The following is a 26,340-nucleotide window of genomic DNA, read 5'->3' as shown; positions in this document are numbered from 1 at the left end:
GTTTCTATAAATGGGATGATACAATATACAAGTGTTTGTGTCTGGTTTCTTTCATTTAGCACATTTTTAATTTATCTATTACAAAGTTCCATGTTGTGTAAATTCCATGTTGTGGCATATGTCACATTAATTTATCTGTTCACTATGGACATCCATTAGGGATGTTTTCAGTTTTGATACATGATGTGGATACACATTTACATTTCTGGTGGGTAGATTCCTAGTGCAATTGTGAGGTTACCAGGTGAATTTATATTAAAGAAACTGCCAGACTTTCCCACAGTGGCAATACCATTATACATTCCTATCAGCAATGTATGAGGGGTTCAGTTCCTCCATATCTTTGCCTTTCCTCATAGTTTGTCTTAGAAATTTCACATCCATTTGAATTATAGTTAAATAGAAAAGATCCTTTTATGATGTAGCATTAATACTGGAGTCTCAGATTAAGCGTTTGTGTGCTTTTGGTATAATAGCAGTCTTAGTAATTGGGAAGAATTGATTTATGTTGTTGAACTAATGGTTCAGTTGTCTGGGGAGTATACAGTAAATAATTAATGACAATTTTCTGCAGGTTACCTTGTAGAACACACTATCCACCCTTCTACTGCCTTGTCAGGGCCATCTAATTACTCAGGGGATGAAAGCTTCCATTCCAAGGAGGAGTGGTGGTTGGGTGTCTGTGAGGTGTGTAGAAACCAAAACACTGAACCCCTGACTTCTTTATTATTTTAAAAGCATGGCATACAATAGTCAGCATAGATATTGGTGTCAATACTGGCTTTTGTGTGTGTGGACTAGAATGAAATCATTTCCTGTTTCCTTCTAGATTGTCCACAGGACTCTGGCAGCCATGTTGGGGGCCCTCGCAGCACTAGCGGCTCTGGCTGTGATCGGTGATGTAAGTTGCAATGTTCAGAATCAATGGCTTACCACTGGGTATAACATCAGACCCAAGAGACATTCTGGGACTTGGGCTGCACTTGGTGTTTTTAATTCTTTTATATGCTACTTCCATGTCTTTGCCCCCAAACCATGCTTAGAGATATAAACTAACAAACAATAGCATTGACGAATGTTTTTCATTTGATTTCATTACACATGCACATCTAGGTAGTTTTACTCCTCATTTTGGCTGAAGAAAGCCTCACCCTACTCATGTGTTTGTCCTGGTCTGTGGCTCAGCAGTGTGAGGCTAGATTTAGTGTTGTCAGCTCTCAGGAACTACACTAAGATGTCCAAGCTGGAGCCGAGAGGTGGGAGATGAGAGGCAGTTGGGGCTCTGTCTTGGAGACATCAAGAGGTTCCGGAGATGCATGTGTAGGGCTGACAGTGTCCCGTCAGAGCCTGAGTGTGGCCCATCTGGCAGAGACATGGGGAATACATACAGAGAAATAAGAGAAGCCAAGTATCCCCTGGAAACAGGGGCCAGACTTGAGAGGTAATGCTGGAACTGAACTGAGAGCCCTTCCACATGTGACAACATACAGGTTTGGATTGGAAAACAATGCTATGGGATTTGATGGATTGTTCTAAAAGTTGCTACCAGAGGCTATTCATCCAACCCAAGAATTATAACTAGTTTAAAAGACCTATTTGGGGAGGCAAGTTGAGTTAGTTATGATTTTTTAATTTAAATTTTGAATGTAGGCCTTGCCTGAAATTAATAACTTGAGCTTATTCTTAGCCACTGTTGGTATAAAAAAAACAAACGTTAATCCTAAAGATAAACTTAGGCATAAAGCTATAGTTGTTTTTATTCATGATCAAGGAGTAGAGTATAGTAATCTGTTTTGTTTTGAGAGTCACTGATATGGAACATGGCAGTTACACTCTGTAGAAAGCCCTGGACTGCCTGCTGGGATGCCCTTTTTCAAAATCCAGGTCCTGGAAGTTTCTTCACTTCTCACTCTCTGCTCCCTTATGACCCCTGTTTCTGGGACAAAATACCTGTAATTTAAAGGAAGAAAGGTTTATTTTGGCTCATGCTTTTTTTTTTTCATGGTTGACTGGCTCCAAGGCAGATCTGGCTTAGTAGAAGGGTATGAAGGAGGAAAGCTATTTAACCCATGGCAACTAGGAAGCAGAGGGAAAAGGGAGGAGCTGGAGACAAGAACACACCCTTCCAGGTTATACCCTAGTGACCCACCTCCAACCAGGACCCACCTCCTAACATGATATTCAGCTATGAACTCATCAGTAAGTTAATCCATCGATGGCTAGCACCTCCATGATCCATTTACCTTTAACACACCTGAGTGTCTGGGAGAACATTCTAGATCTAAACTATAATACTCCAACCCAATCCCCAAAAGTCTCATGTCCCTCTCATGTGCAAAATGCATTTGGTCCATTTATAAGAGTCACCAAAATCTTAATAGTTTTAGTTGCTAAAAAGTCAAAGTCTGAAGTCTCCTCTGAGACTCAAGGCAAACTCTTTGCTGTGAGCCCCTATAAAGATAAAAAAGAAAATTAAATACTTCCCACATACAATGGCACAGGGTAAGCATTCCCATTCCAAAAGAGATAAAAGGGGGAATGGAAAGAAGTGGAACCAAAGCAAAACTGAAACCCAGCAGAGTAAGCATTAAATCCTGTTCATCTAGTGTGTGTGTGTGTGTGTGTGTGTGTGTGTGTGTGTGTGTGTGATGAGATATGAGCACCAATGGGCTTGGGTGGCCCCATTCATTTGAGATTGCCAGCTGCAACCCTCATGGGCCCCCTTTTGGAATAGCTCCACTCACTGTGGATTGATGGCAATCCACATTCCTGGCTTATCCAACTTCCTGGGATCTCTACTACACTTTTGGTTTCACTCTCACAGCTTCACACGTGACCTCTCTAGGAATTCTTGCCTGGCCTCCAGGCCTTCCTTTGAAATTTGGGTAGAAGCCTCCCTGACCTTGTAACTCTTGCCTCCTGCATACCTGAAAAGCCAGCACCACATGGATGATGCCAAGATCTGCCACCAGCTCAAGCAGTAGTAGATGGGCAGGCTCCCTGAGATCATGGTTGCAATAGCCACTGAGTGCCTGGATGGGTGACCTTGCAGGAAGTATTTCCCTCTGTGGCCCTGAATGAGCAGAGCACCCTGAGGATCTCTTCTCAAATAAAAGCTGTATAGCTTTGCACCCTTGAGCCTGTAAAGGGCAGGGTCTTGATTATTCCTAAAATACCTTCAAGCCATCTTTCCTTTTTCCTGATGCAAAGTCCTTGGCTTCTTTTAATGCTAATCTTTTCAGCAGCTATGCTCTCTTTTGCCTTAACTTTCCAGGAGCTTCCTTTCTGGTGAAACTGAAAACTTTTCAAATGGGCTTTTCACTGCTGATTTTCACAGTGGATCTGGCTAAAAGAAGTCAACAGAATTTCCTCTGCCTGATTAGTTTGCCACCCTTAAACTCAGTCTCCTACAAAGTCTCATGATTTTGGCAAAATGTAGCCAAATTTCATTCCAGGGCATTACACACATGTCCTTTAGTCCTGTTCCTAATGGAGTCTTTGCTCTCAACTGACACCTCCTGAGCCTGGCCTTTACTGTCTACATTTCTATCAGTACTCTGGTCCTCTAAACTCTGCACAGTACTGCACATCAACCACTGTTCATGACATTCTAAGGATTCTCTAGCCTCTCTGCTTTTCTAAACCTTTCTAAATACCTGCAAACAAATTCCAAAGGCTTCTCAACCACATGGTCAGGTACAGACACAACAACAATCCCACTTCCCCTGTACCAAAATCTGTCACTGGGACAAAATACTCAACACTTGCAAATTAAAGGAGAAGAAGTTTATTTTGGCTCACAGTTTCAGTCTGTGGTAGGCTGGCTCCAAGGCAGCCCTGGCATGGTGGAAGAGTATGGCAAAGGAAAGTTGTTCAAGCCATGGCAGCCAGGAACCAGAGAGAAAAGGGAAGAGCCAGGGACAAGAATACACCCTTCTGGGTCACGTGCCAGTGACCCACCTCCAACCAGGCACCACCTGCTAACATCATGTTTGCTATGAACCCATGCACTGATGAGTATAGCACTCCCTGATCCAGTTACCTTTCACACCCATGAGGATTTTGGGGGGCATTTTAGACCAGTGGTGTTGAACCTATGGTATATGTGCCACAGAAAGCTGTATCATTGAAAGCTCTTAAAGGTTTGCCACTGTTGTTGACCATAAGAGTTGGGATACATGGGAGTAGGACAGAAGACTATTCAAGTGCTTGTCACGTGGCCTCACGCCATTACAAGGAGAAAGGCATATGTGGATTCTGCTAGAAATATAACTGTGTTAGTCAACTTTGTGTTGATACAACAAAATATCTGAGATAATCAATTTAAAAAGAAATGTTTATCTTGGCTCACAGTTTTCAAGGTTTCAGTTCATAGTTGGTTGGCCCCCTTGCTTTTGGGCTTGTGGTGAGCAGTACCTTTTGGCGGGAGTGTGTGGCAGAGGAGCTGCCTAGCTAGTGGTGGTTGGGAAGCAAAGAGAGTGAGGGAAGAGACTGGAATCTGGAAGAGACAGCCCCCTTTTGGCTCATGTCCCACATGGCCTAACCTCCTGCCACGTGGCCTCCTAAACTTCCACCACTTCCCGGTAGCACCAGGATCTGGGGAACAAGCCTCTGGGGCTTTGTTCCAAACTGTAGCCTTATCCTTAAGGGCCAATCCTATAATTTGGGCAATAGTTCTTCCTAAAAAGTTTCCAGAGGTAAGGTTATGGTTCTTAAAATTATGTTACTACATAGGTTTGATAGTACAGATGCAGCAGGTCATAAATGTTTTCAGCAATGATATAATCCAATTTCAAAAGCATGCAGCTGGTGTGTTTTCAACTTTGGTCCAACGAATGCATTTATAGTAAAGGGCAGCACATTTTCAAGATTATCCGCAGGAAGGTGGTCACAGGATTAATTAGCAAATTTGTGCTTTGATTTCAGAGACCCAGCCTGACCCAGGTGGTGGAGTGGATTGATTTTGAGACCCTGACCCTGCTGTTTGGCATGGTAATTATAGCCCTCCCAGTGGGACATGGCCCTAAGCTTGCTGATTAAACCTGGGTCCTTCTCTTTTGCTGCCGCTGCTCATAATCCTATCATTATATTAAAGATGCTATGTCTCTTGACAGTTAGAGCTTGATTGAGAAATGATAGTGCAAGTCCAGCTAATTTCTTTTTTTTTCCCAGCTAATTTCTTTAGAAGAGAATTGAATGACTGGTGCTTTGATTAGTTAGCTGGAGAGTTTCAGTTGAAAATCTGTGGAACAATGAAATGAGATTGCCATTTAGAAAAGTTAGCATTTTTAAAAAGTTACTACTCTTAAAATAAAAAATGGCATATCCCCAAATAAGAGGACTGTATATTAGTTTCAGTGATTGGAAAAGTACTTTTAATTATATAAAGGAATAAATTGTCTCTGACAGTTTTTATGTTTGCTAATTTATCATATTGTCAAGTGGCCATTCTGTTATGTACTGTGAGGAATGTGACCAAGTCAATTTGTATGAATCAAACTTAAATGCAGAAGTGGATTTGTGTAGAACATTCATCATAAACTAATTAAGCTAGAACAAGTGGAATTTGGCAAGGGCCAGACAATAGTGGGAATGGCTCATGCATTCTTCAACAGACTCCAGAATAGTCCAGGGGATCTGAAAGAGAGTTTGTCTCCTTAGGCCTGAAACTCACTGTACATAAAGCAGGTCACTGCATGTCCTTATTACCCTTGCTAGCATTTGATCCCTCCTGGGGTTGAAAGATACATGGAGAATCCTACTACTCTGTGCTTCCGTGTGACTCCAAGTGGTGCTGCCACCTCCTGTGGAAGGGGAGGCAGAACAACACTCTGATCTGAGACTTCCTCGAAGAACTAATGTTTCTGTTGAGTACTGAGAAGCATATAGGATTTGGGCATCTGGATGGAAGAAAGGAAGATTTAAAAATTTTAAATAAGTGATGTGTTAGTTTGCTAGAGCTGCCATAATAAGGTGCCACAGACGGTGACTGTGACAAGCAACACTGACTTCCCACCATTCAGGAGGTCCAGGAGCCTGGAAGCCTGAGATCAAGGTGTGGATGGAGTTGGACTCCTCCCAGGCTTCTCTCCTCGGCTTGTAGACGGCTGTCTCCTCCCCGTGTCCTCTGGGCCTTCCCTCCAAACGTGTCTGTGTCCTTCTCTTCTTACCCTAGAAGGACACTGGTCATACTGCTTTAGGTCACTAGTTGTCTTCCCCAATAATCTCATTTTAACCTAATTACCCCCTTAAAGCCCTACCTCCAAGTGTACATACAATGTCAGCATTGTGGGCTAAGACACCAACATGTGAATTTGAGTGGGTGACAATTCAGCCCATAGAAATGGCCTAAAGTACTTTTTGCTTAATTGAAATTGGTTCACCAACCACTTGCAGGTTCTATAATTCTAGAATGATAGGGATGCATATATATATATATATATATATAACCAGTTCTCTTCCTTTTTTACCCTGTTTTCAGTTAGTCAACCAGCCATGGGGTCATTGGCCCCAACCCCTGGGTCCTGGTCTCTCCTGGGAGATCTGTCAGCCTGTGTGGGAACAGCTCCCCTCACAACACAAGGACACAAAGGCCTCCACACATGTTTGTGTGCTCATGCACACCCGTGTGGCTATTCCTTGGTGTGTGAAGCACACATTCTGCAAACAGCCCCACAGCAGCCTTTCAGGTTAGGATGAATAGTAAGGCTGTGCTAGATAAGATACCTTTTTTTCTGGTATAGTTTATTAGAAAGACAATGTTGGGCCTGCTATTTTGGAATACGTTAATTTAATTTACACCATTGAATGTTTGCAACTACCTAGCAAGGTACAAAACATTCAGAGGTGACATAAAAAAACTGAAGTTCAGAAGGATTAAGAAATTTTTTGTCTCAAGGCCAAGTTACTCCTAAGTGGCAAAACCAGTGCTTGAACCTGCATCTTCTCCTTAGGTTCAGCATGTGGTGGGGTGGGTGGAGCACAGGAGGGAGAATGGAGCTCTGAGCTCAGGCTTCACGGTGGAACCCGTGTCTGTGTTGCCCCTGAGAAGTGCAGGGTTTCACCGTCTGCATGGAGGAAGGGAGGCAGAGCAGACATGATAAGCTGAAAAAAAAATTAAATGAATGATGTATTTTACCTCGGATGAGTAGAAAATCTTTCAGCAAGTTTAGGCTGGTCGTTGCTTAAATTCAGGATAACTGGGTGTTTACTTTTTATTAGTAGTGTAGACAGTTGTTTACAGCAAGTTATTCTCATCAGTAGATCCACAAGTTCTGGGTCATACCGATTTGGGAGGGTACTCACTTCAGTGCGGTCACCCTACTTGCATATCTTGATCAAATGGGCAGCAAAAAATTAGTTCAATTACTTTAGGAACCAAAATCTAACCCAGTTGTAAAATCTTGAAATGTGTCAGTGTTGCTCATGTAGATGGTCAGGTGCAGGAAGCCTCCTGTTGGCCCGCTTCCTCCTCGATGCCAGCTTTGCTGCTGAGCAAATCACCTGCCTCTTGGACCCTCACTTTCCTAGTCTATAAAACAAGGGGTAATAATGGAAACACAGAGAGTAATAATAACATATGATGTTTATTGTGAGGATTAAATGAGATGATAATATACCTTAGAGACAAGTCCCTGGACAAAAATATAAGCAGCTTGCAAGAGGCTCCACTCAAGAACCAAGGAAGTGGACAAAGATAATTAAGAAACTTATCTTTCAGCAAGACATCCAGGAGCTTGATTGTGTAGCTTTCAGAGGCCAGGTCTGTAGCTCTGACGTTTCCGTACAATACTCTGCTGAGATAACCTTCTGTCTCCTTTTTCTCTTCCCCTCTAGATGATATTAGTAGCCATATTTTCAGAAACTGGATTTTTTGATTATTGTGCTGTAAAGGTAGGTGTGATGTGCATTTAATAGTTGTGTGCTAATTAATTGATACATTCATCATTTTATAAATTAAAGTATCATTTAATTAAATCAAATACTTTAAAATTCCACCTTTTTCAAAATTGCTTTCACAAGGCTGTGTGTAGTTGCTATGCTAAGCATGGCTCTGAGCAACACTTCCAGTTTCTCCATAAATGAACGAAGATGGAGAGCAAGGAAGGAGTACTGAGGCAGAATGACTGCGTATCCTTCCAGCTGGCTGGTGAGAGCCACACATTGAGCATCATTTTGTATATTATGATCTCTGAATATGTCAGGCCATTGGCTTCTGATTACTTAGCTTTTTGGTAAAGAATTTCAGTGATGATTACTTTCTCAAGGTGTAATGCAAACATTATACATTCACCATTTTTAAAAGAGGGGGAAAATGTTAGTTTTATAGATCCCTTAAGGATCTTATCTATTAGTTTACATTTTGGTGTTGAGGATTGAACTTAGGGCCTCATGCATGCTCAGCATGTGCTCTACCACTGAGCTCCACTCCGTTCTGAGAATTGTTTCTGATTGGCGGTCACAATCATACACATTTAAAGGGTACAGTGGAAGTTTCAAGGTATTAATCAGTGTATTCAAGGTATTATTTCAATGTGGCTAATTACTATTTCCATCATTTTGATCACCTACACTTTTTCATGGTGAGACATTTAAAATTTACTGTTAGTTATTTTGAAATATATACTACATGTTATTAAGTATAGTCACTGTATTTGTGCAATACTTTCAAAATCTATTCCTTTCATCTATCTGCATCTTTGTACTCTTGAACCAACATCTTCCCATTCCCTGCCTACCAGTCTTCATCCTCTGGTAACCACCTCTGTTCTCCACTTGTGCGAGATCAACTTTGTAAAATTCCACTTCTAAGTGAGAGTATCCGGTATTTGTTTTTCTGTGCCTGGCTCATTTCACTTGACATAATGCATTCCAGGTCCATCTATGTTGTTGAAAATGACAGGAACCCCTCCCCACCTTCTGCGGTGCCGGAGATTGGACCCAGGGGTGCTGTGCCACTGAAGTACATTCCCATCTCTTTTCCTTTTTCCTTCTGACATAAGGAGTTGCCTGGTGGGACTGGAATTTGTGATCTTCCTTCTTCAGCCTCCCTCAGTGCTGTGACGATGGACATGCACACTACACCTGGCTAGCGTCCCTGTTCCCTTTCTGTGGATGAACAGTATTACATGGTGTATATGTACCACATTGTCTTCATTCATTCTCTGCTGATGGACATGTAGGTTGATTCCATAGCATGGCTGTCATGAATAGTCCTTCCCTGTGAATGGGAGTGCAAGTGTCCCCTCAGTGCAGAGACTTTGACTCCTGTGGATAGATGCCCGGTGGCGGGTCATGTGGTAGTTCCATTTTCAGTTTCTGAGGAACCTCCATACTGTTTCCCGTAATGGTTGTACTAATTTACATTCCCATCAACTGTGTAAGAGTTCTCTTTTCTCAGCAAACTCTCCAACACTTGTTATGTTTCATCTTTTTGATGAAGCCATTCTAACCCATGTGAAATGATGTCTCATTTTGGTTTTAAATTGCGATTTTAACTGGAGCCTTGGTGTGTTCTGCCAGCAGGGTCTGGCTCCAGGGTGTGTACTGGCTTCATTGGGCCTGGCTGGTAAGAGGGGAGCCTGCCATGGCCTGCTAATGCCAAGGCTGGTGCTGACTTCGGTATTGTTTTTGGAATGGAAATCTTCTTTTAAAAGTAAAGTATTCAACAGAGTTCTTTGCAAACTCCAAATAAGAGACCCATGCTGTAATTTTTGTCACTTTGTGTGCCATCTTGTACATTACAGATACATACCTGGCTTCTTTCTCCCAATCTGTGACACTAAAAATATCCCTTGGGTCCCCAGAGATGAGCAGATGCCAAAGTCACTTCGATCCCAAATGTTGCAGCCCAGGCTGTTAATCAAATTCCAGGTGACTGGAAAGAGACTGACGGTTCACACTTTGTAACAAATGTAATCATTTCTGGACACTGTGAAGACAGAGAATCCGGAAGAGAGAAGAGAAAACACAGCCCAGGTGGACTTAGATCTCTAGGCACTTCATCTTAGCCGGTGTAGGACTCCGGAGGGTCTCAGCTTTAACCCCCCCCACAGTGTTTAGTTAGGTCCCTCTTCTGTGGAGCCACAGTGAAGAACAGAATGTCCTCTAGAGACGCTGATTCTGGCTTGTTCTTTCCCCGTGTGTGCACCAGGCGTACCGACTCTCCCGGGGGCGGGTATGGGCCATGATCATCATGCTGTGTCTCATCGCTGCTGTCCTTTCCGCCTTCTTGGACAACGTCACCACGATGCTCCTCTTCACTCCTGTAACAATAAGGTATGCAGACACCTGTGAGTGTCCCCGCCGGCTCGGGGCAGGTGTGTGCTGTAACCTGGCTCAAGGTTCTCTCCTCAAAGGCACCAGGGGCGGCGGACAGAGCCCAGCCTTCACTGCATTCAGACCAGCGGCACTGGCTTCTTTGAGCAAGAACTTGTCTCAAACTTTAAGAAAAGGGTTAGAATGTATCTCAGTGCTCCCTGGATCCCATGCCCAGTGACATGCGCACACACGCACACACACACACACACACTCATGCACGCACACGCGCACACATAGACTCAAGTGCTGGTGGTGTAAGAGTCACTGTTTATACCACCATACTCTTCAGGACTTTGTAGTCACCAATCAATCTCCTGTCTTTGGACAGAGTGGCACCAGTCCTTAGTGCTCGGCAGCAAGGCCTGTGTGGATCGGATGCAGTCTCCGCTGTCGGGCATTGCTGAGTGCTCCATACAGATGCTGGGAGATTCCCACACTGCGTGCAGCACTGCCTGAGGTCTTTTGCGCATTAGTGGAGACACCCTGCTCCAGGCGGCCAGGCTCTGCTTTTCCCCAGTGTCCCAGGTCTGTTGGGCCTGTCTGCCCTTGCCTCGATGGAGGGGAGGCTGGTGGCTGGCCCTGTTCTGAGCTGAGGCAGGCAGCAGTGAGGAGGCCATGGGCTGCAGCAGGGCTTCACCGAAGGACTAGACCTCCTGCCCAGGTGTGGTGGAGGAGGGGCGGTGTCTTAGTTGCTCTCTCACCGCTGAGACACAAAACCCGACACCCTCGCTCTAAGGAGGAAAGGTTTTTTTAGCTCATAGTTTGTAGAGGTTTCAGTCCCTAGTTCCTGGCTCTAAAGCAGGGCGGCACAGCAGAGGGCATGACAGAGGAGAAAGCTCAGGGCATGGGTTCGAGAAGCAGAGCAGGGGATGAAGAACAGGTGTGCAGGATTTGGGATGTGATACATAAATATTTTAATTTTTATTAGGGTATGTTTGCAGTGCATGTTTACACTCCTCATGGGGAGTTGGTGTGTGGACACAACACATCCTAGTTCTGTTTACTGTCCCTTCCCCTCTCTTCCTTCTCTCCTCCCTCCATCCCTGGGTCCCCTTCTCGTTTACAAAAGGTTTATCTCCCTGTTTCCCATCATCTGCCTTTTATTTTGCTCTATAATTTATTTACACTTGGGGTTTCTCGTATAAGAGAACCATGTGATATTTACACTTGTGTGTCTGATTTATTTCACTTCACATTATGGTCTCAAGGTGCATCTATTTCTCCGCACAGGACTGTGCTCTTTGGAGAGTCTCTCTCTGTGTATGCAGCCTCCCTGGCTGAGTGATGCTGCTGGGCCCCCTTGCAGGGACTGGTCTGCTGCAGGCAAAGCCACAGCTGCAGCCCCTGCTCCTTCTCAAAGGAGGAAGTCAATACTTGGTGGTTAAAGGGAGGGGCCTGGGAGAGCGCAGAGGGCAGGTCAAGGACAAGTGAGCAGGCTTGGTGTGTGCACCAGCGACTTCTCCTCTGCCCCTCCCCTGACTTGGAGGGGTCAGGTGGCCAAGTCCCATTTGCCTGTGCCAGGCCCTGGCCTCCACCAGGGGCCTGGAGGGGATGGCATTCCCTCACACATGTAGGGCAGGGCTGGAGGCGTGTGTCACCACACCTATGTTTCAAGGGCGGTGGGTTGGATTTTGGAAGAAGTGGGATTCTCAGAGTCAGCTGTAGCTGGCGGGTGTCGCTGCATTGCTCAGCCCCAAGCATGGCCCTTCTCACGTGTGTGTGTGTGTGTGTGTGTGTGTGTGTGTGAATAGTGTTTTCACTTTCCTCCATTCGTGATAGATTATGTGAGGTGCTCAACCTTGATCCAAGACAAGTCCTGATTGCGGAAGTGATCTTCACAAACATTGGAGGAGCTGCCACTGCCATTGGGGACCCACCAAATGTCATTATCGTTTCCAACCAGGAGCTGAGGAAGATGGTACGTGCAGTAGATGAGGGTCTGGAGCTCAGTTCCTTAGCCCTTGGCCCAACTTGCCTGCTGACCACTCTGACAGTGTGCTAGCAACCTTCAGCACCCTGCCTTAGACATCCTGTCTCTCAGCTCCCATGGGGAGCACCGTTTGGTTTGCTCATCATGCCCACCGCAGGCATGGGCCGGGGTGATGAGTTCTCCATCTCTGTTGGTGCATTGATGCCATTCTCAGGCTGGTAACTTTTAAAAGAAATGACTGGATAACGTGATCTGTTTGGTCATTATATTAATTATATCAACAGGAATGGAAGTTTCTTGTAATATTAAGAACAAAATGACCTGTCCTCTTTTACTGGAGCTAGGGGATTTCCTTCTCAATTCGGGTAGAGGAATTTAATGATGAAGAATTTAAACTGTTGCAAGAATCAGATAATGAAGGTCTCAAATTCTTTGAAAGCCCTTATAATTATTCATAGGTAGTTTTTCATACAGTGAAATAAAAACAAAGTACTTAATTGTCTGTATTTTAAAGATTGCAAATGTACTCTTTGTGTATTTTATTTTATTTTAAAAATAAAATAAAGGGGATTGAACTTGGGTCCTTGCGCTTGCGAGGCAGGCAGCAGAACCACTGAGCTAAATTCCCGGCCCCTCTTTGTGCATTTTAAAGAGTTAAAGTTAGATCTCTGTCATTTTTATTTATCATTCTTTGGTCATTAGAATTTTCTAAATCTTCTTTTGGGGGAGTAGATTCAAATTTGAATATAGAATATAGCAAATATATTCAAATATAGCAAATTTGAACTGAATTACAGGAAAAACAGAACATATAAAAATTTTAGGGATTCCTTAAAACAAGAGCCAGGAGAGTGGGAATAAGTTCCCCTGTCAATGGAGGATGGGATACTTCAACCTGCGGGTTGAAATCAAACACCGAACCTCAGAGTCCACCAACAGCCTCTCCTAAGGCAATTACAAAGCCAGTTTGGAGGACTGTAGTCGTTGAATCCGAAAACTTCTTCAGTGCCTTTCTCTCTCCAATGGATGTCCAGACCATTCCGAAGAGTCCAGTGGTATCAAAGCCTCCAGCTAAATCACAACGACCAGAAGAAGTGAAAAGCACCTTACATGAGTCTTTACATACTGTACAGTCAAAAACTACTGGAACAACTGAAACAAAAGTGAAGGACTCTTTGTGTGTATCAGAGCAAAGTCTGCCAGTAGATACTCTATCACCTAAAACTGAAGGTCAGGATGAAGAAACTGTTAATAAGCAACCTGAAAGGAAGGTGCCAGCTATACATTTGAAAGTACCTGAAAGCACAACTAATGTAAAGACAACTACGGAAACTGTATCTGCAGAAACCAAGGTTGTGGCTTTGGAACCTAAGGAACAAAAACATGAAGACAGACAGAGCAATACTTCTTCTCCTGCTGTTAGTGCCTTGTCATCAGGTGCTTCTGCCACCAGTGATATTGAAGTTTTGGATCACAAGAGTGTTATAAGTGAGAGCCCAGCAAGTTCAAGGTAAGAGACTACAGAGGCAAAATCAAGTCTTCACCTGATGCAGATATCTTTCCAGCTTCTCTCTGCATCTGCTTGCCTTGGACATAATCATTTAGATGATTTCCAGAAACTAAACGAGAACTGCAGCTCATCTGATGCTTTTGAAAGAATAGACTCATTTAGTGTACAGTCATTAGATAGCCAGAGTGTCAGTGAAATCAGCTCAGACCATGAACTGCCAGGCAAGGGATATGCTTTAGTGCCTATTATAGTTAATCCTTCAACCCCAAAGACTAAAGTAGTTGAATCTATTGAAGGAAAACCTGAAGAAGAAGTAAATGAAACATTAAGTATACCTGCTGAAGAAGCAGAAATGGAAGAAAGTGGGCGAAGTGCAACTCCTGTTAACTGTGAGCAGCCAGATACCCTGCTTTCTTCTACACCTATGAATGAAGGACATGCTGTCTTGGACAAGGTGGCAGAGCAGTGTGAATCTGCTGAAAGTCTGCCAGAAGCACTTTGTGAGAAGGAAGATGTTTGCAAGACAGTTGAACTTCTGAATGAGAGACTGGAAAAAAGGGAGGCTCAGTTATTATCTCTTAGTAATGAACAAGCACTTTCAGAAGCTTATGATAACCTAAAAGATGAAATGTTCAGAGTGAAAGAAGAAAGCAGTAGCATTTCTTCCTTGAAAGACGAGTTTATCCAAAGAATTGCAGAAGCAGAAAAGAAAGTTCAGCTAGCCTGCAAAGAGAGAGATGCTGCTAAAAAGGAAATCAAAACTATAAAAGAAGAACTTGCCATTAGATTAAATAATAGTGAAACTGCAGATCTTTTGAAAGAGAAAGATGAACAGATTCAAGGACTAATGGAAGAGGGTGAAAAGCTTTCAAAGCAGCAGTTACATAACTCTAACATCATTAAGAAACTGAGAACTAAAGATAAAGACAATGAAAACATTATCAGAAAACTCAACAAAAAAGCTAAAGAGCTAGAAGAGGAGTTACAGCATTTAAAACAGGTCCTTGATGGCAAAGAAGAGGTTGAGAAGCAACATAGAGAAAATACTAAAAAACTAAATTCTGTAGTACATCGTCAAGAGAAAGATCTTGGTCGACTTCAGGTAGACATGGATGAACTCGAAGAAAAGAACCGAAGTATTCAGGCTGACCTGGATAGTGCACACAAAGAACTTACTGATCTTCACAAAGCCAATGCTGCAAAGGATAGTGAGGCACAGGAACCAGCTCTGAGTCGTGAAATGAAAGCTAAAGAAGAACTTTCTGCAGCAGTAGAGAAAGCCCAAGAAGAAGCCCGTCAGCAGCAAGAAACATTAGCAATTCAAGTAGGGGACCTTAGACTAGCACTGCAACGTGCAGAACAAGCAGCTGCCAGAAAAGAGGATTATCTGCGACATGAGATCCGTGAACTTCAGCAGAGACTCCAGGAAGGAGAGAATCGGAATCAAGAACTGAGTCAAAGTGTTTCATCAACAACAAGACCATTACTTAGACAAATAGAAAATTTGCAAGCAACCCTAGGGTCCCGGACATCATCGTGGGAGAAGTTGGAGAAGAATCTTTCTGACAGGCTTGGTGAGTCCCAGACCTTGTTGGCAGCAGCAGTTGAAAGAGAACGTGCAGCTACAGAAGAACTCCTTGCCAACAAAATCCAGATGTCTTCCATGGAATCACAGAATTCTCTCGAGACAGGAAAACAGTAGACTTCAGGCCCAGCTAGAATCAGAGAAAAATAAGCTAAGAAAACTGGAGGATGAAAATAATCCATACCAGGTTGAATTAGAAAACCTAAAAGATGAATATGTAAGAACACTTGAAGAGACAAGGAAAGAAAAGACATTGTTGAGTAGTTAATTAGAAATGGAGAAAATGAAAGTTGAGCAAGAGAGGAAGAAAGCCATTTTCACTCAAGCAATAAAAGAAAAAGAACGCAAGCCATTTTCTGTTTCTAGTACTCCCACCTTGTCACGCTCGAGTTCAATAAGTAGAGTTGATATGGCAGAGCTACAAACATCTTTTCTGTCTCAGGATGAGTCTCATGATCATTCATTTGGACCAATGTCTGCATCAGCGAGTGGCAGCAATCTTTACGATGCTGTAAGGATGGGAGCAGGGTCAAGTGTTATTGAAAACCTGCAGTCTCAGCTAAAGCTAAGGGAAGGGGAAATTGCACATTTACAGCTGGAAATTGGTAATGTAGAAAAAGCTCAATCAATAATGGCTGAAGAGCTAGTTAAATTAACAAATCAAAATGACGAACTTGAAGAAAAAGTGAAGGAGATACCTAAAGTTCGAATTCAGCTAAGAGATTTGCATCAAGATACAACACTATTTTGCACATGTATGGAGAAAAAGCAGAAGAAGCAGAAGAACTTCGATTTGATGTTGAAGATGTAAAAAATATGTATAAGACTCAAATAGATGAACTTTTAAAACGGGCTCAGTTAACTTCGAAAAACTGAATTCCTGTCAAAGTGAATGTAAACACATAATATCTCAATGCAGACTTCCAATAAATTCTTTTATAGAATTAAAAAAAAAATAAAAGAGCCAGCAAACATTTCCTAAAGGGCCATGAAGTCCGTGTTACAGCTGGCAGGCTGTGTGGCCCATGCAGTACCTACTCAGCTCTGTCACTGGAGGAGGAAAGCAGTAGCCAGTATTGTGGATTCCAGCTTGAGAGTCATAGCCCACTTATCTCTGCTCCCAGGCGTATTTAATGAGTAATTTGTACCCCTAAACACTTACATTAGAAACGAAGTGTCTCAAATCCATGACCCCAGAGAACCGAGTCTTCGAGCTGGTTTCCGACAGCATTCTCCTCCATTCTCTGTTGGCGGCAGTTTGAACAGTGCCACCCTGTGGCTCTTGCTCTGTTTCCTGGATGCTTAGTGTCCTTTGTGAGTATTCTACCTCTGTGCCTCTCAGTATCTATGGCCTTGGGTTCTTTGTTTCCCTTCCTTCCCTCTTGGGCCGGTGTTCTCTATAGGAGGCCAGCACCTTGGGGCTTGTTGTGTTTCCTGCGTGCTGGGCTCTCCCACCCCAATGTGTGCAGCAGGTTCTTGCCTCTTTTTAGGTTCAGGTGCAGCAGGACCTGCAACATGCATTGCTGGGTCACCCACAGGCAGTGTGAGCCACACCTGCCTCTCCTGTCTGTCCCCCCACCTGTGTCCTTCCTTCCATTACTGAGGGTCCAGACTGGATTCTATTTTCAAATCACACTCTGTATTTTATCAAACCATTCAATAGATTCAGCTTAACTGTGTAAGCATTTCTTGAGTTTTTCACTTAGAAGAATTTAGGAATCCACTTTGGCTTGAACTGCCCTTACAATCTAATGGACTCATTTGACTTGTCACAGAGCTAGCCTAGAGGTGTAGTTCCCAGAAAATGATACCAGTGGGCCAGGAGTTCCTCAGCCACATCCTCATAAATTCCTGCAGCTTATGAAGCCAGGAATGTTCTCATCTGATTTCCCAGCACGTCCTTTATTGGTTATTGCACATGCTTGAACGGTGAACCACTTAATCCATCCGATGAAGACAATGTGGAAAACTAAGAAGACAACAGCTGAATGGAGCCCAAAATAAGACTCGGAAGGGCCAAAGTGGAAGCAGCACCTTGCGAGAAGTCAGGGCTGCGTCTGGGCCCCGTGTTGAGGTGTGATGCTTAGTCGATTTTGTTACTGAGAACATCAAGGACAGGTGTCTTGGAAGTCAGGGGTGCATGAGGCAGGAGGCCAGGCCCAGGCTCCGTGAAAACAGTCTCTCCCACCATATGTTGCATCGGCCTGTGTTGTCTCTCACAATTAACAGTTCGGATTTTTCCACTCGGCATTTTTCTTCCTGGATAAATTCACCCAGCACACCTTCATAGCAGCCAAGCCCTTTGGCTCAGCACTGTAACTTTGCTGGGGCTGCACTCCCAGGACCTTCTGAGGCCTTTTCTTCTTTGTTTATTCCCTCATCATTTTTCCTTCAATTGCCTGCCATTTCTAATGGGCAAAACTTTATAGATATTACACTCCAGGCTGACTCAAAACTCAGGTTACAAATACTTCTGTCTTCATGGGTCACTTACCCTAAGAAATATTAACAGTTATATTCATGACCCAGTTGGTAAAAAGACAGATGCTAATATTATACTTTTAACCTTACTCTCTGGCCCAAAAGTTCATTTTTTTGCTTGTGATTTTAGAGGAAATTAAAACATTTCATGAACACATGAAAGTATCATAGACCGTTCACAAACAGATATCTGGGTTATAAATTTTATAGATAAATACAAAGTTGTATATCATTGAAGGACTCAGTGAATTATATAAACTGTCAGAAAAATAGTGCATTCTCTTTCTTTCTTTCCCTCTTTCTCTCTCTCCCTTTCTTTCCCTCCCTTCCTTCCTCCCTTCCTCCCTCCCCCTTCCTTCCCCTTCCTTTCTTTCTTTCTTTCTTTCTTTCTTTCTTTCTTTCTTTCTTTCTTTCTTTCTTTCTTTCTTTCTTTCTCTCTTGCCTTCAACAGGGTCTTGCTATGTAGCTCAGGCTGGACTCGAACTTCTGGTGATCCTCCTGCCTCAGTCTCCTGAGTGCTGAGATTTCAGGCAGGCAACATCACATCTGGCTAGAAATGTAGTGAATTCTTGTATGACAGTTCAAAGCATTCTAAGAGTCTCATATTTATCTTTCCCTGTTATTGGCTATGCGGATAATTATGAGATTGAGAATTTCAGATGAGCATTCATTGGCAAGCCCAAAACTTTGGCACAACTTCTAGTAGTGTTTTACTTTTAGCGATGTTATGCAGAAAGTCCTTGACTTACAAAGGACTTCCACTCAAGGAGAACATTTTTAAGTCAGATTTGTTCATAAGTCGGACAAAATGAGTCTTACACACCTTTGACACAAATGTACAATGTAAAGCATAAAAAACCCAAATGCGAGGTTCATTTGTGCCTGTGAAAGTTCACAGCTTGAAAGTTCGTAGGTTGGGGACTTACTGTAAGTGGTTTTGGATCATTTCTAGAGCAAGGGGACAAATACATTTTAATAAACAACAGTTAACGTAGTTTAAACCACTTGCCGATCCAGGACTTTGGAGGGTGGTTTCCAGGTCGCGCCCACCCGTGTGCTCGCCTCTCTCTGCCCCTGCCTCACTGTGGCTCTCCTGCTCCCATCCTGTGACCGCACTGCTCGCCGCCGTGCTCCTTCATGCCCTGGGCCCAGTGGCGGTCACACTCTGCCGCTGTGGCCCCTCTTTGTGGCACCATGGTCATGGGCTCTCTGAGTCCTCGCAGGTGACTGTGTCTCGGGCCGGGCGAGGGACTCATCACTCTCGCTGGAGATACAAGGGCGCAGAGTGAATGAAAGAACAAAGCCAACTGAGGCAGACGCTGACTTACTCCCACAGTGGGGGTTTGCCCCGTAGGAGAGACCTCTTCATGGTGATCGTGGCAGACGCCTCCGTAGGCAGCAGGGGAGGCAAAGAATGGGAGGCCAGCTGCCTGGGGCCCGCGTGGCAGGTGCTGATGCTCTGGTGGCCTCGACCCTCATGGTGCCCAGCAGAGGGAAGACAGTCCCTCGGATCAGGGAGAGACTTTAGTGAAACATTTACAAATCCCAGGTTAGCTTTAAGTAGCCCAATGTCGGCATACCTGTTAAAGTTTTCTCTCCTGCTCCCGGGGCACTCTATCACTGACAGCCCACGGACCTCGCCACCCCAGGAGGGCCAAGCCGAGCCTCGGTCAGAGTGATGTGATGGCCTGGTTTTGTTTCCTCCTGAGATGGCTTGGGATTGCCACTCATGTAAGAATTGGTCTGGGGCATGAAAGAAGCCAACCTTAAGCGCTGTGAAGTCATCTGAGGGCTCCATGCCCTGCCCTGGACTCAGTGCAGGGCTCCGAGTCCTCCACCTAAGGCCCCCAGGTCCCCTTCGTGCCCTCTTGCCTGTTCCGGCCTCAGCCCTCCGCTATCGGTGGTGCAGAGGAGAAGGCCCATCGGCTGTTCATTTCCCTTTCTCTTCCCAGGGCCTGGACTTTGCCAGATTCACAGCACACATGTTTGTTGGGATTTGTCTTGTTCTCTTGGTCTCCTTTCCACTCCTCAGACTCCTTTACTGGAACAAGAAGCTTTATAACAAGGAGCCCAGTGAGATTGTTGGTGAGTATGCACATCCCTCCTGCAGCCTCAGGCCTGTTCCTGGCACGCTGCTTCACTCCCCAGGGGAGGTTCCCACACACGCCAGGAGGTGCTATCCCAGGCAGATGCTGCATGCTTGGGACCAGTGACCACAGTCCTGCTTTACACAGTGGGCTTCCTTCTCCTGAGCAAAATCTCTCCCGGTTAAATTCCTTCAGCACCACGGGTTTCATTCTGCAGCTAGGAAAACAGGAGTGTGCCAGCTGAGCATTGGTGACAGGCGGAGCCACAGAGGACTGCTTGTCCTCTGAGTTGGTAGTTGGAAAGTGGGTAGGCCCTGGGTGTGCATGAAGGGGTTCAGGCTGCCGCTGAGGATCCACCTGCATCGGAGAGCCCAGGGGCCTGGAAGGCAGCATAACAGGCATTGCCTGGCCCCGTCTCTGCTTATCCAAACACAAGGATGGGCTGGGACCTCCTTGCCTGTACCCGCAGGCTGGCACCTGAGCTGAGCCTGTGGACATGTATGCTCTTTACAGCTGATCGGTGGCTACAGAAAGCGGCCCTTCGCCATTATGCCCTTCAAGGGTGGCTGGGAAGCCTCTGATCCTCACGGATGAGCTTTCGGTGGCCCCTTTGATGCAGTGAGGTCAGAACATTGAATTCAGCACTGGCCTTGTCTGAACTTAGGCCGAAGCCATCCACAGCCCTGTCTACCCATTCCTGTCCCAGCACGGCATTTCTGTGTTCAGTTTCAGGTGCCTAGGCCATTGGGTTTTCTTCTTCTCTCCTCCTTCTCTTTTTCCTCATTCTTTTATGCTATCATGAGCTCACAGGTGGTTAAGTGAAGTGTGAGACTTTTCAGAAGAAATCACGGATCCGTTTCTCTGAAGAGGACTATGACTCACCCCCAAGTCCCTTTTATTGAGTGTGCCACAGTGTGTCTTCGTAAGGCTGAGGCTTCAGGGCAAGTCCTGTGCTGGCTGAAATCCTTCCTTGCTCCCGTCCTGTCCCGGGTCTCCTGCTGCACATCTTGGTGGGCTGCATTTACAGTCTGAGTCCATCTGATGCACCTGTCTTTGCCTTTTCAGCATTGCAGCAGGTCTGCCACACAGGAAGTGATCGCCCCTTGTGTGCTGAATAGAGGGGGCTTAAAAGGTGCTGTTTGGTTTTCTTTTTATTTATTTTTTGTTGAGCCTGTATGCTTGTGCTGCTCACAGGTCTCTGAGGCATCGCTGTGTCTTGCTTCTGCTCTGAGGCAGTTGTTGGGTGCTCTATCCTGCTCCAAAGGCTTTGATCTTCTAGTTTCATCTTTGTTTTTTGTGATACATAGTGTGACGCCTTGCACGTCACAGGCGTGCTGTAGCTTGGGTCTGAAATGTCTCCCAAAGGCCTGTGTGCTGAAGCCCCTGGCACTATCCATAGACGGTGCAGCCATTAGGGGTGGGGCCAGGTGGGAGGAATTAGGGTACAGGGGTGTGTCCTTGAGGGGGGGTGTTGGGACCCTAGTCTGTTCTCTCTCTTTGCTTCCTGGCACTGCTTCACCATATGCCCAGAGGCAAGAGGCCAACGGCCATGGACCGAGACCTCCAAAACCGTGAGCTCAAGTGAACTTTCCCTCTTTATAGGTTGCTTATCTCAGGCGTTTTGTTACAGTGATGGAAAACTAACAGAGTGGTTCGTGAAAATACTGTGCTTTCTTGTATTCTTTTAATGATTATTTGGAGAAGTTTATGTAGTATTTGAAACTGTAAAATAGAGGTTAAATGTGAGCTTTCATGGGATGTTTTGAAACCTTAGGAGGTGGCGAATTGACAAATCGTCTCTGTGCTCTTCTCTATAGACGGCGTCTGGATCCAGTAAGGGTTGAAATTCTTCACTGATTCCAACAAGCTGCCTGTGTCACAGACCTGGGCCCGGTGGGGGCTTGACGGGGAGGGAGAGCTTTTCCCAGCTCCTGCTTCTTACTGCAGGCCCTGCTGGAGGGCCACTGGCTGAGAATCACGCTTGTGTTTCTGGTTTTCACGTGATCTGTTTCTGAAATCATCCAAAGATTGGGCAGCTGGCTTAATTCGCTTTCTGTTGCTAGAACTGAATACTGCAGACTGGTTGAGCTGAAAGGGCCAGGAGTGCACTTAGTTCACTGTCCGGGCGGCCGAAGCCCAGGAGCACAGCACCGGCATCTGGTGAGGGCTTTCTTGCTGCATCTGACACAAAGGAGGCTGCCAACGGGCATGTGATGTCTAGATTTTGGCTGAAAGCAGGGCCTGCAAGAGGGGCATGGGTTTGTTGGGTACTAGCTTCGATGTGTCTCTTCAAGGAAGGGATTTATTCTTCACCCAAAGAGTTGAAGTTGCATTACTTTATTTCCATGTGAAATTTAAAATTTGGTTTGGCGTCTGTCCCATCACGGTAGCTCATACACTGGGAAACCCCTTGCTTGGGCCAACACTGGCTACCGGTGCCCGGTCGGCATGTGTGGCGTGTAGGCCCGGGAGGCTCAGGCTTTGCTGTTTTTCTCTGCAGAGCTGAAGCACGAGATTCACGTGTGGCGGCTGACTGCACAGCGCATCAGCCCAGCCAGCCGCGAGGAGACAGCTGTGCGCAGCCTGCTGCTGCAGAAGGTGCTGGCGCTGGAGCACCTGCTGGCCCGGAGGCTGCACACCTTCCGGAGGTACCTGGAGGGGTCCTGCCAGGCCTACCCTGAGTTCGTCTTCCCTGGCTGTGCAGGGTGGGATTGCGTGAACCATCATCCCAACCCCACACAATTAGTGTTCCGATGTCACACAATACAAACCCAGTGAGTCACAGCGATCATTTGTCCAAGCCCACATGGCAGCACACAGCAGTGCACGGCCGTGCACAAATGCGGCATTGTTACACGCTACTCATTGTGCTAGGTGCCACGGTGCGCTGTTCTATCTAATGTTCACCTGTCCCGCGGGTTGGTATGGCGGTTTGCAGAGGAGAAGACCGAGGCTCAGAGACTTGGAGCAGCTCCCCAGCAACAGCTCGGCAGGAGTGAGGTCGGGGCTTGGTTGAAGGGCCCCCCCACACCCCGCGCCTGCCCACCCCACCTCTCCCGTGGTGATTGTTGTACAGCAGGAATCCAGGCCGTTGGCTGTAGTGAATTCTCTAATAAGACGCTCTCAGTAGTTGATGTCAGGTTCTTCGAAGTGTAGAGACGTTTTAGTCAATTCATTTCTTGGCATTCATTTTTAATCAAAGCTAAAAGCAACTGAGCCTTGGTGAGGTTTGCTCCTCACTATTCCAAGGTGCTGAGCACCAACCTGTGGTCACTCTGGAGCCTGGTAGGAGCCCCGGGAGTGCTGAAAGGTTCCTGCAGCCAAGTGGGAAGCGGTGGAGGTAAGAAGTCCCCCAGGCTGAGGGACAGCAGTGAGTCTTGGGAGTGGCCTTGACAGTGGCCTTGCTGCTGTAAATTGCTGAAATGAGCCGACCCTACCTGGTCGTCCCTCGACACTGTGCCCAGGGCTGGCCCCCAGAGGAGCAGGCCACAGGCCAGCGTGGATCCAGAGGCTTGGCCTAGGGTGAGGCTCTGCCTCCACAGTATCAGCTCCATCCTGGCCTGGAGCCCACAGCACAGTAACGCTAGAGAAGTGGGACCTCTGTCCTCAGACCCTGGGGTGCCCTGACAACTAACAGCAGGCACAGACCCGAAGACCCGAAAGGAGACGCTCTTAATGAATCACAGCTGCTGGAGTAAATCACCTGGCCAGTGGGGCTCAGGCTGCAAGGTGGAGGGGTGGGCCTCAGAGATTTAGCGCTCCCTCCGGCTAGCCTGTGTTGGTCACAGGTAGGGACACTTAGGCCTGGGAGGGCCTCTGGCTCCCGAGGCCACTATGCATTGAGGGGCAGAGAGGAATGATCCATCTGAGGCCATTGCTGCTCTGCAGGATTTGTTTTTAATTTCTTTTAAGAAGTTTTCCTCAGACTCATTGGGTGGCGAGGTCTGCTCTAATGCCCCTTAGGGCCCGACTGGCTGCATGGGCTCTCTCCTTCGAAGCCCAGTAAAAAGACCTTCTCCCTTGCTCAGCATCTCTTCCGAAACTGGTCTGGGAGAAATGAACAGAAAAGCTGGGCTGAGTTGGAAAGGTCAAAAGGAAAGGCAAGGGAAGGCAAGCGGGGGCAAATGGCAGCGGGGAGGGTCCCGAACAGAGAAGGGCTCCACACGGAAGGAAGGACGCAGGCACGACCGCTCTTCAGAATTATCTTCACTTGATAAAAACTACCGTCAGAGCAAGGGGCATTTCTTTTACCACTTTGTTTAGGTAGTTGTAAAAGTTAGTTGTAGAAGTACAATGTCCCCATTTTGGAATCAAATTCAGAAAAGCAGAAAGTAAAATCAGTACTTCACATCTGTAGCTTCCACATCTGCAGATTCAAACATCTGTGGATTAAACATTTTTAAAAAAATTGTGTTCACACTGGACATGTACAGGCTTTTCTTTCTTGTCACCTTTCCCTAAGCAACACAGTGTAGCAGCCGTTCACATGGCATTTACGTTGCTCTAGGTATTGTAAGTCATCTAGAGATTTAAAGCACGATGCGGGTGTATGCAGGTTCTGTGGCAGTACTGTGCCCTTGATAATAAGGCTGGGAGCATTGGTGGGTTTCCGTATTGGCAGGGGTCCTGGAGCCAATGCCCATGAACAACAAAGGAGGACTCCATAAGAGGGAGAAGGTGGCAGTGGTCATTCCCAGTGGTCATTCACACACTGGCACGTGCTCTGGATGTTTCCCATGCGCGTGCCCTGACATGTGCGCATGCGCACACACACTCCAGCACCCTAGTAATTGCATACATTGTGTTTGGATGTAGAGTGTGTTTCCAAAGCGGCAGCCCCCACATCCCCAGTCGCCCTGTGGCTGTTGTGTCCCCATGCAGCTGCACAGGCCCCCATCACAGGTGGCATCCGGGCTCAGGCTGTCGGTGGCACCCCGACTCCTCTCTGCTTCATGTACCCAGGGATTGATGTGCTGTCATCGTCTCTTTCAGACAAATCTCACAGGAAGATAAAAATTGGGAGACCAATATCCAGGAGCTACAAAGAAAGGTATGTTGGTTCTTTGCTCAGAGGTTTTGGATTCACCTCTTGTAGAAGAGTGATTGATTTTTCTTAAAAAATTTTATTATGCTGATGACTGTTCGTTAGCACACTAATTTTAGAAGGTTATGAGATACAGTGTGGTATCTGGACACATGTGTGCATTGGGATGATCAAATCACAGCGTAGTGATCACCATAAGCACTTACCGTTTCTTTGTGGACAAATATCAAAATCTCTCTCTCTCAACCTTGGATGAAGTTATGAATGAATACACATTGTTCTTTTGATTTCTGTACCTGAGTCAATTTCTGTGAGTTTAGGAGGAAAACATTCCCCGGACACAGTAGGCTTGTTTTGTCAGGAAATTGAAACGCTGCAGTTCTTACATCCCTTGAAGATGCCCTTCAGGCATCCCCTGGGGAGATCCTGGGCCGAGCTCTGAGCTGAGGTGTGGTCACTGGCTTCCCCTGACACTGCAAGAGAGGCTCCTGTCCCCATCCTGCGGAGAGCAGGCTGCTGCAGGCAGGGACCAGCTCCAGGGTCAGACACAGGATGTGTCCTGCCGCACGCACGGTCTGACGTCAGGGACAAAGCTCTTTCATTTCGAAGGTCCTGTTCATCTTCTTGCTGTGGCCACGGACACAGAGGGCCCCTCTCCTGGCGCAGAGAACTCTGCTCAAGATCTGCCGGGAGTGGTTTTACCTGAGTGCAACCTCAAATCCAGGAAATTTCTTTTAATGAGATGAAACAGTCACTTTCTAATTAGGGTAGGAACATTTTGTCATTTGCTGAAGGAAATGTAGATGTTGGGGTCCTGCTGGGCACTACATCTTTTAAAGGGGGTTTGGGCTTATGAGCTCTCTTCACACACTCTCTCCCACGTGGGCGGTCAGGGTCAGATGAGAAGGTGCAGCCCTGTTACTCTCCTGGTTCCCAAGTTTAGACCTGCATTCCACCGTCATTGCAAGCACGGCACAGACAAACACAGCCTGAGCCATGGTAGCCCAAGAATATGTTCAGCTGATCGCCCCGTGCTGTGCTTAGTAGGGACAGGAAAGTTGGGCTGAAGTTGGCAACTGCATTGGCACCCATGGAGGTCATTCATCACCTCCCAAAGTCTGCTGACCTCCCACCTAACACCGGGCAAGGCCAGGAGAGCTGCATACCTCATGTTATATTGAAGAGGAGTTGGTCTAGTGTTTCATAAAAAGGCTGTACTGCATTTTAGATCTATGACGTTTATTTTTATAACCATTTTTGAATGCTTAATCTGTAGGGTTCTCCTTGTAATGCATTACCTGTTACCTTCTTTTAAGTTCAAGATGTTCTAATTTCCATCCTAATGAGAAACTTATAATTGAGTGGTGTAGAACTATGACACAT

General features: G+C 45.9%; 1 protein-coding gene and 1 pseudogene across 1 annotated transcript in view; both read left to right on the top strand.

Moving 5' to 3' along the window:
• Oca2 (OCA2 melanosomal transmembrane protein) overlaps window positions 1–26,340 on the top strand; it is a 274,118-nt gene that overhangs the window by 82,419 nt on the left and 165,359 nt on the right. The window contains exons 10-17 of the mRNA XM_004872212.4: window positions 830–901; window positions 4,927–4,992; window positions 7,837–7,893; window positions 10,154–10,278; window positions 12,100–12,238; window positions 19,779–19,911; window positions 22,414–22,561; window positions 24,906–24,963. Of these exons, the coding sequence (XP_004872269.3) occupies window positions 830–901; window positions 4,927–4,992; window positions 7,837–7,893; window positions 10,154–10,278; window positions 12,100–12,238; window positions 19,779–19,911; window positions 22,414–22,561; window positions 24,906–24,963 (798 nt within the window). The remainder of the gene's footprint in view (window positions 1–829; window positions 902–4,926; window positions 4,993–7,836; window positions 7,894–10,153; window positions 10,279–12,099; window positions 12,239–19,778; window positions 19,912–22,413; window positions 22,562–24,905; window positions 24,964–26,340) is intronic.
• LOC106008458 (TATA element modulatory factor pseudogene) lies at window positions 12,410–16,281 on the top strand (annotated as a pseudogene).

The sequence above is a fragment of the Heterocephalus glaber genome, unplaced genomic scaffold (genome assembly GCF_053883595.1).
Source record: "Heterocephalus glaber isolate CG9 unplaced genomic scaffold, H.glaber_assembly_v1.0 deba00001111, whole genome shotgun sequence".
Classification (NCBI taxonomy): domain Eukaryota; kingdom Metazoa; phylum Chordata; class Mammalia; order Rodentia; family Bathyergidae; genus Heterocephalus; species Heterocephalus glaber.
This window is presented reverse-complemented; position numbering and strand designations above follow the sequence as displayed.